General features: G+C 40.6%; 1 protein-coding gene across 1 annotated transcript in view; it reads left to right on the forward strand.

Annotated features, from left to right (window-relative positions):
• The window catches only part of THADA (THADA armadillo repeat containing), a 190898-nt gene that overhangs the window by 23046 nt on the left and 155467 nt on the right, over positions 1-12385 (forward strand). The window contains 5 exon segments of the mRNA XM_048483022.1: positions 305-515; positions 1114-1249; positions 2256-2392; positions 5548-5694; positions 10014-10171. Coding sequence (XP_048338979.1) covers positions 305-515; positions 1114-1249; positions 2256-2392; positions 5548-5694; positions 10014-10171 — 789 coding nt within the window.

A 12385-nucleotide genomic window follows, 5' to 3' on the forward strand; every position in this document is an offset into this window, starting at 1 on the left:
GCCTCTGGGTTGGCTGCTGTGATTGGATTCGCCCGTGCCTGCTTATTTGCTTTATGTAAAATATGTGTAGACCACTTTATGACAAGCGGTCCACCATAAAAATCTAATAAACTGTATACATGATGTAAAATAAAACCACTACTAAACTATTATTACCAGCCAAGTGCAAGATGAAAACAGCAGTTTGGATTATGTACATCTAATTTAACTCAACTAATTGTTAACAGAAATGTTATACTAAGTATTGATCTCTGCAAGTGAGAAGTTCAGTAAAGAAACCTGCTGACCTCTTAACGTATTTTAGGATCCTGAAAAAATACAGCTATTGTTTAAAGTGGCAGTGCAGCTCAGCACAAGTACCAAGCCCTACGATTGTGTGACTGCTTCCTATCTACTGAACTTCTTGATACATCAGAAAGGCCTTCTCCAAGTCTGTTCTAAAAATAATTCACTTCTGGACACATTTCAGCCAGATAAGGATACTTCTAACCTTGTGGAAAAGAACACTTTGGCTGGTTAGTATTAAGTGGGCGGGGTGGGAAAGCTTGCGAGATTTCATTTTCTAGCCTCTTACATTTTGGGGATTCTCCTGAGCCATAGAAGGCCATAGCATTTACAATGAAATGACTCCTCATAGTGAACATCAGGGTTCTGTGCTTATTAGTTGAACAGTGAAATTGAGTTTCTTATGGACAAGCTAGGGGTATGCATATTTGGGGGTTAATATGACAAATTATGATTATCCCATCAAATGGCTTGATAAGCGTGCTTTTTCCTCCAGGAATGTTAAAATTACTATTTCAGGACCATTTTATAATTTTGCCTGTAGCTGTGTACCTTATTAAATAGTCCTTTTGTAGAAATAGCAGGTTTATCGTGTTGTTGAAGTTTAGGAACAATTTCAAATGTACATTGCATTTCTGATAGGGTTGTTGAACAGTTTGCAGTGATGCCGTTGTATGTTGTATGTATCTGTGTCTAAATTGCCAGCAAATTGCCAGCTTTGCTGAAAGCATTGTGCAACTGTCTATTGGCTGCAGAATTTGATATCTATATCATACCTCAGTTTAACAAGGTTGTGCTTTTTCCTGTTTGTTTATAATTCACTTATAGTTATTAAGAACTTGTTAGAAAGCCTTGAAGGAGAAATCCTGCAAGCTGAAAAATCTCTGTTACAAGCAGCTGCTTCATTTCCAATGTATGGCCGTGTACATTGCATAACTGGAACCTTGCATCATTTACCATTAAAGTGAGTAACTTTACTTTGCACTGTTAGTAGGGGTCACAATAATTTGTTTCTTCTGTGCTTCAGATACATGTAGCTGCAGTGGGGTAAAACCTTCAAAGAGGCAGCAGCAGAGGCCAGTCTGTCCTGTATTGTAATTCATTTACAGCTGCTTGCTGTTGTTTATTAAGTTTGTGTGGTAATATCTACATGGCTGGGTTCATAGTGCCTGGCCAGTATTTGGGATGGCATATAAGTGTGTGTTGCTTAGAGTTTATTCTTACTTGTTTAGACCCATTTCTGTCTCTGCCCATTTTTGTGTCACATCACAACATTGTTGCTACTTCTTTTTAACCATTTGTCCTTAATGGTTTCTGTTCTATACAGTACTGTTCATCTACACCTGTAGATTACTTATATTGTCTGAATCTGTACTGCAAGTTATGCTGCTTGGTATAGCTAGACTTGCATACAGTACCTCCTACCATTGCTGGCTGGTACAATGTTTTATTAGGGACTGAGCAGTAGAAGTATAATTAATATTACATCAAACAGTCTCTGTTTTGCAAAATTACTCTGTTATGATTTCTTAACCCTTGAGAGTCATCATGGTGTAATGGTTAAGAGCAGGTGAACTCTAATCTGGAGGACCAGGTTTGATTCCCCATTCCTCCACATGAGCGGCAGACCCTTATCTGGTGAATCAGATGTGTTTCTGCATTCCTACATTCCTTCTGGGTGACCTTGGGCTAGTCAAAGTTCTTCGGAACTCTCTCAGACCCACTTACTTCAAAAGGTATCTGTTGTGTGGAGAGGAAGGGAAAGGAGATTGTAAACCCCCTTGAGTCTCCTTGTAGGAGAGAAGGGGGTTATAAATTCAATCGCTTCTTCTTGTAACATTATTATGAGAGAGATTTAATCTTGAATAAGAGTTGATATTATGTATGTGTGTACAGTTTTTAAAAATCAATTCTGTATTTCACTTTTGTAATTTAATTATCGCCCTGAACTCTGGTTTACTGTACTTCAGTGATTTGACACTGATTCCTGAATGGAAGCAGATGGTGGCAAAGCTTATCCTGATGTCCTATAAGCTTTCTTCGGTAGTATCTCCAGTAGTTCAGAGTTCATCACCTGAAGGACTTATTCCAATGGATACTGATTCAGGTAACCCAAAAAAGTTTCTAAAAACTTGAAGTCCTCTTGGGCTGACTATTAAAAAGCTTTTTTAAAAGTTCAATTGTGTGTAGTTTGCTTACAAAAGTTCTTCTTTATACATCATTTAATTATCAGATGGTTTCTTTCATTTTCTGTCACACTCCTCTACCAACATTCCTTCACATTGCAACATGGCTAATACTTGTGTATGGTAGGGCCACTGGCAGTTAACATCAGGCTTACTACTGGATTTACTCCAACCACTGATTAGTTTTAGTTTGGCATTAAATCACTGATGGAATACTTCTTGATCCTGCACAGTTCAACATCACCTATGATCTTCTTTTCACTCTTCCTTATAAGACGCTGTTTATTCAACAGTCTTCGTATCTTCTGCACCTGCTTGCCCCATATGTCCTGGCAGTCCTGTGTTTCTCACCCTGCCACCTTACTGGAAGTCCCCTGTTCTCTCACTGACGCGGTTGGCCACTACTTGTGCTTCAAAGCCTTCACAGCTCTGGAGCCTGCCTGGTGCAGCACATCCCTCTCCAGCTGTCCGGGCCCTGCGGGACCCAGTTCTGCAGCACCACAATCCCCAGTTGTTCCACCGGGCCTTTGGTGAGACCAACCGCTGAGGGTGCCCCCTGCCCCTCCTTTTTGCCCCATATGGGTCCCTTATACTATCAGGACCCATCATATATATATATATTTCTGGGGAGGGTTTAAGCAAGGGTTTCATGGGACGCTGTGTTAGGTATTAACTGTTGTTTTAATTGTATTTATGGTAATTTTGTGATGATTTTATGTATGATTTTATGTTGTTCACCACCCCTGAGCTTCCTTCAGACAGGGCGGTATATTAAATTTAACAAATAACAACAATAATAACAATAATACACATTAATAATGTATTGTCTTGGCTTTCTACCTACCGAATCACTCTGGTGCTGTGTGGTTTCCGGGCTGTATGGCCGTGTTCTAGCAGCATTCTCTCCTGACGTTTTGCCTGCGTCTGTGGCTGGCATTTTCAGAGGATCTGATGTTGGGAAAGCAAGTGGAGTATATATCTGTTGGAGTGTCCAGGGTGGGTGGGGAAACCTTGTCTGTGAGTAACAGCAGACACCATGACACTCATTAACCAGAAATTCCCAAAAGACATCACAGCCCTGTTTCAACATTGTCTCACTACCAGCTACTTCCAGTGGGATAATGAATACTATGAACAGAAAGATGGGGTAGCCATGGGTAGCCCTCTTAGCCCTGTAATAGCAAATTTTTATACGGAACATTTTGAGAAACTAGCCCTGAAAACAGCACCAAAAAAGCCCACCATATGGTTCCGTTATGTGGATGACAAATTCACCATTTGGAGCCACGGGGAAGAAGAACTAAATAAGTTCCTGGACCATATCAACAAGATCCACCCAAACATCCAATTTACTATGGAGAAAGAAAATGAAGGAAAACTGCCATTTTTAGATGTTTTAGAATACCGCGAAACCAAACCAGCAATTGGGGACAATACAGTGGCAGAAACCCTACTCACATTGCGATGATATCTACACAAAAACTCCAATCACCTAGTCCAGGGGCAAAAAAAAGGAGCACCATAAAAACTTCTTTGAAAATACTAAAACAGAATCTGTGAACCTCACCTCCTGCTAAGATGGTCTTCGAAATCACCTAAACAGGGCTCTACAGGCTAATGGTTACTCTTAATACAGAAATCAGAAGGGCTGCAAGACCAAGAACAAGCCACATGAACAAAGATAAAGTGCTATCTAGGAGGGAAGGTGTTCTTACCATACATCAAGGGAACCACTGATCGCATAGGAAAACTGATGAAGAAGCACAACCTACAAACAATCTACAGACCTAATTAAGAAAATTCAATAGATGCTACGCTCATAAAGGATAAGAGGGATCCCATAGCTACTGCAGGAGCTCCATCGTGATACCACATGCAGCTGTGGACAAGTCTACATAGGAACCACTAAACGCGAGCTATTGCACAGGCACGTACGTTAAAATTCGACGTAAAGGCACCGCAGACTATTTCCTCAGCCAGAAAAATCGGCAATAGCAGAACACAAGCATAAAACCAACCTGGCCATAGAATATTATTTGAAAAAACAGAAATCCTGGACCACTCTGAAAGCTACCATACGCCAGACTACACAGAGAAGTAATTGAAATCTATAAGCACATGGACAATTTTAACAGGAAGGAAGAAACTATGAAAATGAAATATCAGAACTTGGCTGCCAGGCAAGTGTTAAAAAAAAATACTGCTAGGGTCAAGACTGTGTCAAAACCAGCTCCACACAAACATGAGGGATGACCATATAGACAAAAGAAACAAAGGCCAGGATACTTCTATTCAGATGCTCCCACCAGTGACCTTGCTATCTCCATTGTTACTCCCATGCTATAGTCTTCATTGTTACTCATACTTCTATTCAGATGCCCTCAACTATTGACCTGGTTGCCGCCTTTGTTACTCACAGACAAGGTTTCCCCACCCACCCTGGACACTCCAACAGATATATACTCCACTTGCTTTCCCAACATCAGATCCTCTGAAGATGCCAGCCACAGACGCAGGTGAAACGTCAGGAGAGAATGCTGCTAGAACACGGCCATACAGCCCGGAAACCACACAGCACCCAAATAATAATAATAATAATAATAATAATAATAATAATAATAATAATAATAATAATAATAATAATAATAATAATAATAATAATAATAATACTATGGTGATGTTGATTGGGAAGATAGTGTGTCCAGACCGTGTCATTTTATCAGACTTACAGTGGGTTAAGGTATCTTTGATAGATCAAGTTAGGAGCTGTTGGACCACTGCACAATATTCTCAGGGAGAAAAACAAGACTGTTGTACTTAGTCCTTGGCAGACTGTGTTCAAGTTGAACTGTGCAGGATCAAGATAAACTCAACTCAGAAACTTTCACGTTTAAAGCATCTGGGGTAGGAAATCAGTCAAGCCCTGACGTGTAGTCCCTCAGTGATTTAATGCCAAGCTAAAACTTGGCATGGGTAAAGCATATAGTAGTAGGAGCAAAGCCATGAGAGCAGAGCAGGTGATCGAGAATTCTGTGAAAAGTGTCTGTACTTATAACTTAGTTCTTTTTGCACACAGACGCGTCAGAACGTTTGCAGTTGATCCTCCAAGAAATACAGCCCTGTGATACAAACGATTATTTCTCAGAAGCAAAATTGTTGAAAGAATGCTCTCAGCAGGATTGTGCCAATGAAAGAGCTGAAAATGTTTGCCCTGAACTTACAGGTACTTAAGTTTGCCCTGAACTTACCTGAAGTTTGCCCTGAAGGCAAGGTCTACTCAGAATGCCAGTCAAGTCTAGTCAGTGGGGCTTACTCCCAGGAAAGTGTTTTTAAGATTGTGCTAGGTAATAATGATCAGCAATTTGAATGAGACCTGCAAGCTAATAGAGACAACGGCAGTTAAGTGTATATTAACAAGTCTAATATATTCCTGTGCCCATTTCCATAAGGGGATGGGTGGCTACATTCTGCAGCAAGCACTCTTCAAGAGTAGAGAGTATTGTAGTAGTTAATCCTTAGTTTATGAAAGCATGCATGAAGATTATCGTATACCCATTGTTCAGAAAAGGGTCTTAGATGGAAATGGGTAAAGGCATCTGCAGTTGCTCTTAGATATTGGAAAGAAAATCAAAAAAAGAAAGCAAGTCAGGGATCCATGAGGCTTTCTGGGCTCTTAACTTGGTTGTCTGAGGATGGATCAATTAGCTTTTCCTAAGTAGTGGGATCTCTAGTATCATGTAGTGTAGTGGTCAAGAGTGGGAGACTCAGAACTGGAGAACCGGGTTTGATTTCCCACTCTTCCACATGAGCAGTGAACTCTTACTTGGTGAACTGGATTTGTTTCCCCACTTCCCCACTCTTACAGATGAAGCCTGCTGGGTGTCCTTTGGCTAGTCACTGTTCTCTCAGAACTCTCTCAAGCTCCACCTACCTCACAAGGTCTCTGTTGTGGGGAAGGGATAGGAAGGGGATTGTAAGCTTCTTTGAGACTCCTTAAAGTGGGTATAATGGGATATAAAAACCAACCCTCCATCTTTGTCTTTAAATGTGGAATCAGACTCAATTTGGTCATTCTCACTTTGGTCTCTCTACAGGAGACCCCAAACAATGCTTCTAGTGTGTGTGAAAAAGGAAAAATGTGAAATAATACCAGTTTATTGATAATACCTCAGTCCAAATCTACAGCAGTTTTCCTCCAGGGGTTTCATATATAAGTTGAATGATTCAGATCCCCCCCAATATATATATATTACAGGAGTCTAAAAGAAGCTCCATAGCCCTACCAAAAAAGAGAAACAGGGAGAGGGAAAAAAATTAATTGCTGTCAGAACCCTTCCTCTCAAGTGGGTCGTTCAAGGGAGTCAAACAGCTCTTGGAAGTGAACCATATTAGATGCTGCTGAAGAGTCTAATGGGGCAAAGAAAGATGTCATTTACCTAAAACAGGGAGGTATTTTAAGTTGCACTGGACTGGAGGCAAGATTTGAAAAGATGTAAAAATTTATATTGTATAGAAATGCTGGAAGCCATTTTGCCATGACATGTTCAGTTTCCTTCCCAAGAAAGGAAAGGTTGAAAGGTAGCATATAGTGAGCTTTCCTTCAGGTCCGCCAGCTGTCCCTAAACTCATATGTGACTAGGATCTAGACTTGTGGTTGTATGCATCACTCCAGGGCCCCTATAGCAGGCAAACTATATTTGACTAGTTAACAGCCAACTATGTTCGGGTCCTTGATCACAATGCACGTTAACCACTTTTAGTTAAAATTTTCAGTTTCGCTGAGTAGTTTTAATAACTGTAAAGAACTTTAATGAGCCATCAGTTAAAATAATCACCACAAAACAGATTTTGTGAAGATCTAAAATTATAATTTTACTTGTCAAAATTCTCTTCACCTCAATTTGTGGAAAGATTGAACAGCAGTTAGTTGGAATATTCTAATACTATATGGTATGCTATTTATGTTCTGCTATAATAATAAATTCCATATTTCTGCATTGTTAATGGTGCATTGAGCCAATGGCAAAGAAGTGATGGTGGGACCTTTAGTTTAATAAAATCTGCATGCAATTATATATTTATTTTTCCATGCCTGAAAAGACCACTAGGTGGAGTAGTTGAACCTCACACACCAGGTCCTTTAAATTATCAAAGCCTGCGTTTCTAAAATTAGTGAAATGCTGGAAATGTGAGGTTTCTTCCCTCCCCATGTCCTGCTTTGAATTCAATTACAAATATTATGCTTGTTTATTAATGATTTTTAAAACAAAGGCTATAATAACCAAGTAGGAATCTTTTGTTAACTCTTTAAAATTCTTCAGCTGGATACATTTATATACTTTGTGCCAGCACATATACTCAGGTTAAATTATTTCAACCTCCCGTACTGCAGGCAATTTTGTAAGTGCGTTAAATGCTTCCTTCCATCTGCTTTTAAAAAGAAGTGTGCATATCTAACGTGTGAGTTGACCCTAACACAAACAGCAGCGACAGACAGTGTAGAAATTTCTCTCAAACCAGGACAAAAGAGGAAGACTGAGGGGTTGTTCAGGGGCATACAGGACTGTAGGGTTTTGGGTTTACAGAGGGAGCAGTTGCGCTGTCACTTACCACTACTGCCCTGGTTCAGCAAGGGCAGCTCATTCCTAGAAACAGTGATCCATGTCCCAGTAACTCTTTTGGTTCTTTAGTGGTATGTATAAAAAGACATTGTGGGGAGATAACTGCAGATTCCTAGTTCTATGCCTACATATACAGTGCTGACCGGAGAGGAGACATTCTGGAAACTCAAGCAATTCTGAGCGCTTGTTCACTGAGGTGTCTGAATCTCTGCTGCACAGGTGATCAGAAGTGTCAGGCCTGGCAGCTGAAGTAGCTGTTCAGCAGTAGAGAGAGGCTGAGAATCCTTGGCCTTTTCCATACAAATCAATTGAAATGTTTGCATAACGTTTTTGAGCTCCTCCCCCTTTACAACAATGTTAGTCTGCACTCACTTCAAAACATTTCACAGCTGGCATTTGTTGTTGTTTTTGCTTTCGTTGAAGCGATGCTGGAATGGTATGTCACTTCATTGCTTTCATCAAAACATAAAAAGCTAGCAAGAAAATGAGAGGCCAGGGATGGTAAGAAATGGCAGCCCAGACTCTGAAGGGGAAGCTGTAAACAAAGGGGAAATGAGGCGGGGGAAGGAAGAACATTTGGAATGGGCTTGTTGGTAAACAACAAAAGAGGAAATGAGGTGAAGGGAAAGTTGAGCAGCAGCACAGGGGCTTAGGAAATGGCCAACTTTTTGGCAGGAAACTTAAAATGTTTCAAAATGATCTCACTGCAAGAGAAGCCAGCTGGAAATGTTTCAGGGAAATAAGTCGTTGTAAAAGGGGTTTCAGAAACACCAGATTAAAAGTTAAATAAAACATTTCCAGCCCGAATGGGGGAAAATGAAGTGCAGAACTCTCCTGGAAAATGATTTATTAATGCATTGGAAACATTTTAAATGATTTGTGTGGGAAAAGCCCTTGTATACAACCATATGTGTCTTGCTGAAGACTCTCTGCCATAGCCTCAAATTGGAGAGAACTTAGCCTTGCAGCTCTTTGTCATAACAGTTGCCACCTCAAATTTTGGCTCAGTTAAACTGACCATGGGTCCATTTAACCAAGTCTTGTCTACTCTAGTTAAGAACATAAGAAACTTAGTTGGCAGTGCTTTTTCAGGCTTTTCAGCAAACATCTTTTGCAGCTTTGCTCCCCAAGATAATGTTAATGGTTGATGCCAATGATTGCACGAAAGCATGTACTGTAATGCTGATACATTGACATTCCCTGTAGTAGACTACTTGGTCATCTGGACACTATACCCAGTCCATGGACAATGTGCCCATCCATCTATTTCACTTCCTGATTTAATCTTACTTTTATATGTATCTGGCTTTCACAGCCAGATTCAACTGGTTCTGGTGGGTTTTCCGGACTGTGTGGCTATGGTCTGGTGGATCTTGTTCCTAACGTTTCACCGGCATCTGTGGCTGGCATCTTCAGAGGTGTATCACAGAAGGAAGTGTGTAACAGTGTGTAACAGACTTCCCTCTGTGATACACCTCTGAAGATGCCAGCCACAGATGCAGGCAAAACGTTAGGAACAAGATGTTTTATATGTTTATCAAAGTATTTTTGAGATTTGATTCTATTCATTTTCCCACTCACACTTCCTTTGTGTGTTGCTGAGGTGATCCTCCACTATGGAATCTGTTCATCTTACTCTAGGCACTTTGCAACTCATCATAACACATTGGTGTTGCATGAGCAGGAGTGCCTAATGCCTCAGGAACATTCTTTTCTCGTTGGAAGCCTTCCTCTCCAATGGAAGGAATCAAGATGTAGGATCTAAGTCATGCTTTTAGACTTTCTGAAAATGGTGCATTATGGAATATAGCTTTTTATTTCTGTGCTTTCTTTGGTCAACCTTTGATCAAAGTACTAATAAGAAAGCTCTGTGTTAAAGCTTTAGCTGCAGGCTATTGTATATTGTGTTTTACCTTTCAAGGTGGAGAACAACAAAAATGTGATGTAACGGCTCAGATGGTGCTGGTATGTTGCTGGCGAAGTATGAAGGAGATAGCGTTACTTTTAGGCAAGTTGTGTCAACTTCTGCCTTTGCAAGCTGATCCTGATTGTTCAGATGGGCTAATAACAGAAGAGCAGGTATGAAAACTTAAAACTTAATTTTGAATGCTTGATTATTTGAAACCATTTAAAAATTCCTACTGTAAGAAATAAACCCACATCTTTATGGCTGTTTCCACATTAGTTATTTGCTTTGGTTTTGATGATGCTAGGAAGTCCCTCCTTCCCTACAGTCTTGTGGTGTATTTGTGTGTTTCCCAGGGCTTCCTCAGGTTTTCTGCAGTCTTTTCCAAATCTGCTTTGCTGCAAAGTTTTGGGAAATATTGCAGGGAAGCTGGCATGTGGCTAGGCATTATTGGATTTCCCCTTGTTCATGCTGCAGCTGTTTCTTCTCCCTTTGTTGTTTTGTGTTTGGTTGTTTGTTTTATTGTTAATGTAATACTGTTAGAAAGTACACCAAGCTGTGTATCAGGTTTTCTGAATCCCCATTTAATTTTTTTTAAGTGAGTCTCTAGCCCTGGGATTCGTAAGGATGTGGGTGTGGGTGGGGCATGGTAGTACATTTGCCCAGCAAGGCTTCTGATTTACTATTGGAAATTAAAAAAATGTGCAGATTAAAAAAAAAAAGTTGCTTTGGTAGCAGTTGCCATAACAGCACAAGGATCTATACTATGTTAGTTGAATTAAGTTGTAACAATCTATTTCTGGTTGGCTCAGCCTTGCAGCAATTTGTGGCAACCATTTCATGTCAGAATTCCTAATATGCCGACAAGTTGGGGACCCCTTTTGTTGCTGAGATATAAGGGGAAAGCTCTACAAAAGGGGGGTAAAGACTTGCTTACAAAAGAAAAAGACATCTGGAAATTCAGAGAACCTGATACATAGATTGGAATATTGTTGTAACAGTATTCAGTTGCTGATTAAAACAACTGGAAGAATTCTAGTGATGGTGCTTGTATTTGCTGCCTGTATTTCCCTATTATCCCACTCTTATATTCTCCCTGTATTCACCTATTTCCCTATCCTTATATACTAACATTTTTTTTTATTATGCCCACATTGTATCATGTCTGATAATGCTATCCTCATTCAGATTTCAGTAGTTCCTAATCCAAGTAAATAGCTCATTCAATGTTTCGTTAGGCTAGTTATATCAATGTACACTGTGCTTATTAGATGTCTCTTGGTATGGACTGTTATCAGTTTACACAGTGTAATTCGTTTTGAATTTCTGTGAGAAAGGAGGACTATAAATATCCTAAATAATTGGCTTTACAATGGCCCATTGCTCATGGAACACTTACCTCAGGTGGGGCTGAAGTGTGACCTCTTTGTTTTTCTGAGTTTACATGAGAGGACGCAGCCCAGTCCTCCTCTGCAGCTAGTCTCAAGGGGCCTCTGTTTCCTGATTCTCTTAACTCCATCCCTTTTAAAGGCACAGATCTTGCAACACTCAGTAGTCCCAATACTATAGAGCTGACATTCCTCCCCACTTTCTCTCTCTTGCTGCTGCCGTGGGAGAGAAGCTTGTTTTTAAAAAGATGCTTGTCTGAATAAAAGTTTTACAACACCCTCCCAATCATCAGTGAGCAGAAGTGGAGCGGGGTGGCTGGGTGGGCTGGAGCCAGCAACAACCCTGCTAGTATTGTTCCTTGCAAAAGCAAACTCTTGTTAAATTGATACATTCATATATCGAAATGAGCATTAGAGAAGCAGGAAGAAGCCAGCAACATGGAATAGGGCAAGGGGGAAGACATGCATGGCAGTTCAAGGAGTGGGAAGAGTGGAACTAGGCAGGCTGGCCTTGGGCAGAGGGAAGAGGTCCAGGGCAGAGCTGTGCTCACTGGAAAACTGGCTCTAGCTACAAAAATTAAATTCATGATTTCACAGTTGTCTCACTTTGCCATGGGAGACTAGGAAAGTCAGCAGCCTGAGGAAATATATCCTACAAGAAATCTTGCTGTGACAAACATTTGCCCCCGTTGCACAGCAGATGCCTTGTGTGTAAACAGCCAAAATGTAGTTTTTTGAAAGCTTGTTTTAAAGGTTTTGATTGTTCACTGCTTTGGAAATCCTACGTTGTGGTGGTTGGGGAGTGGCTTAAAAATGTGCTGAATATGTAGTTCACAAGGGCGGTGTGTGTGGCTGCTGCTTGGGGGCTGGGGTAGGGGACTACAGGGAAACCTGCCATGTGAAAGTCGCACTGTATCAACCGCCACAGTAGCAATGGGGAAAGTAGAAAAATCTGTTCCCATGTGGAAAACGCTATTACAGCATTTGTTGATGCACATC

Source organism: Sphaerodactylus townsendi, linkage group LG01 (assembly GCF_021028975.2).
Source record: "Sphaerodactylus townsendi isolate TG3544 linkage group LG01, MPM_Stown_v2.3, whole genome shotgun sequence".
NCBI lineage: Eukaryota > Metazoa > Chordata > Lepidosauria > Squamata > Sphaerodactylidae > Sphaerodactylus > Sphaerodactylus townsendi.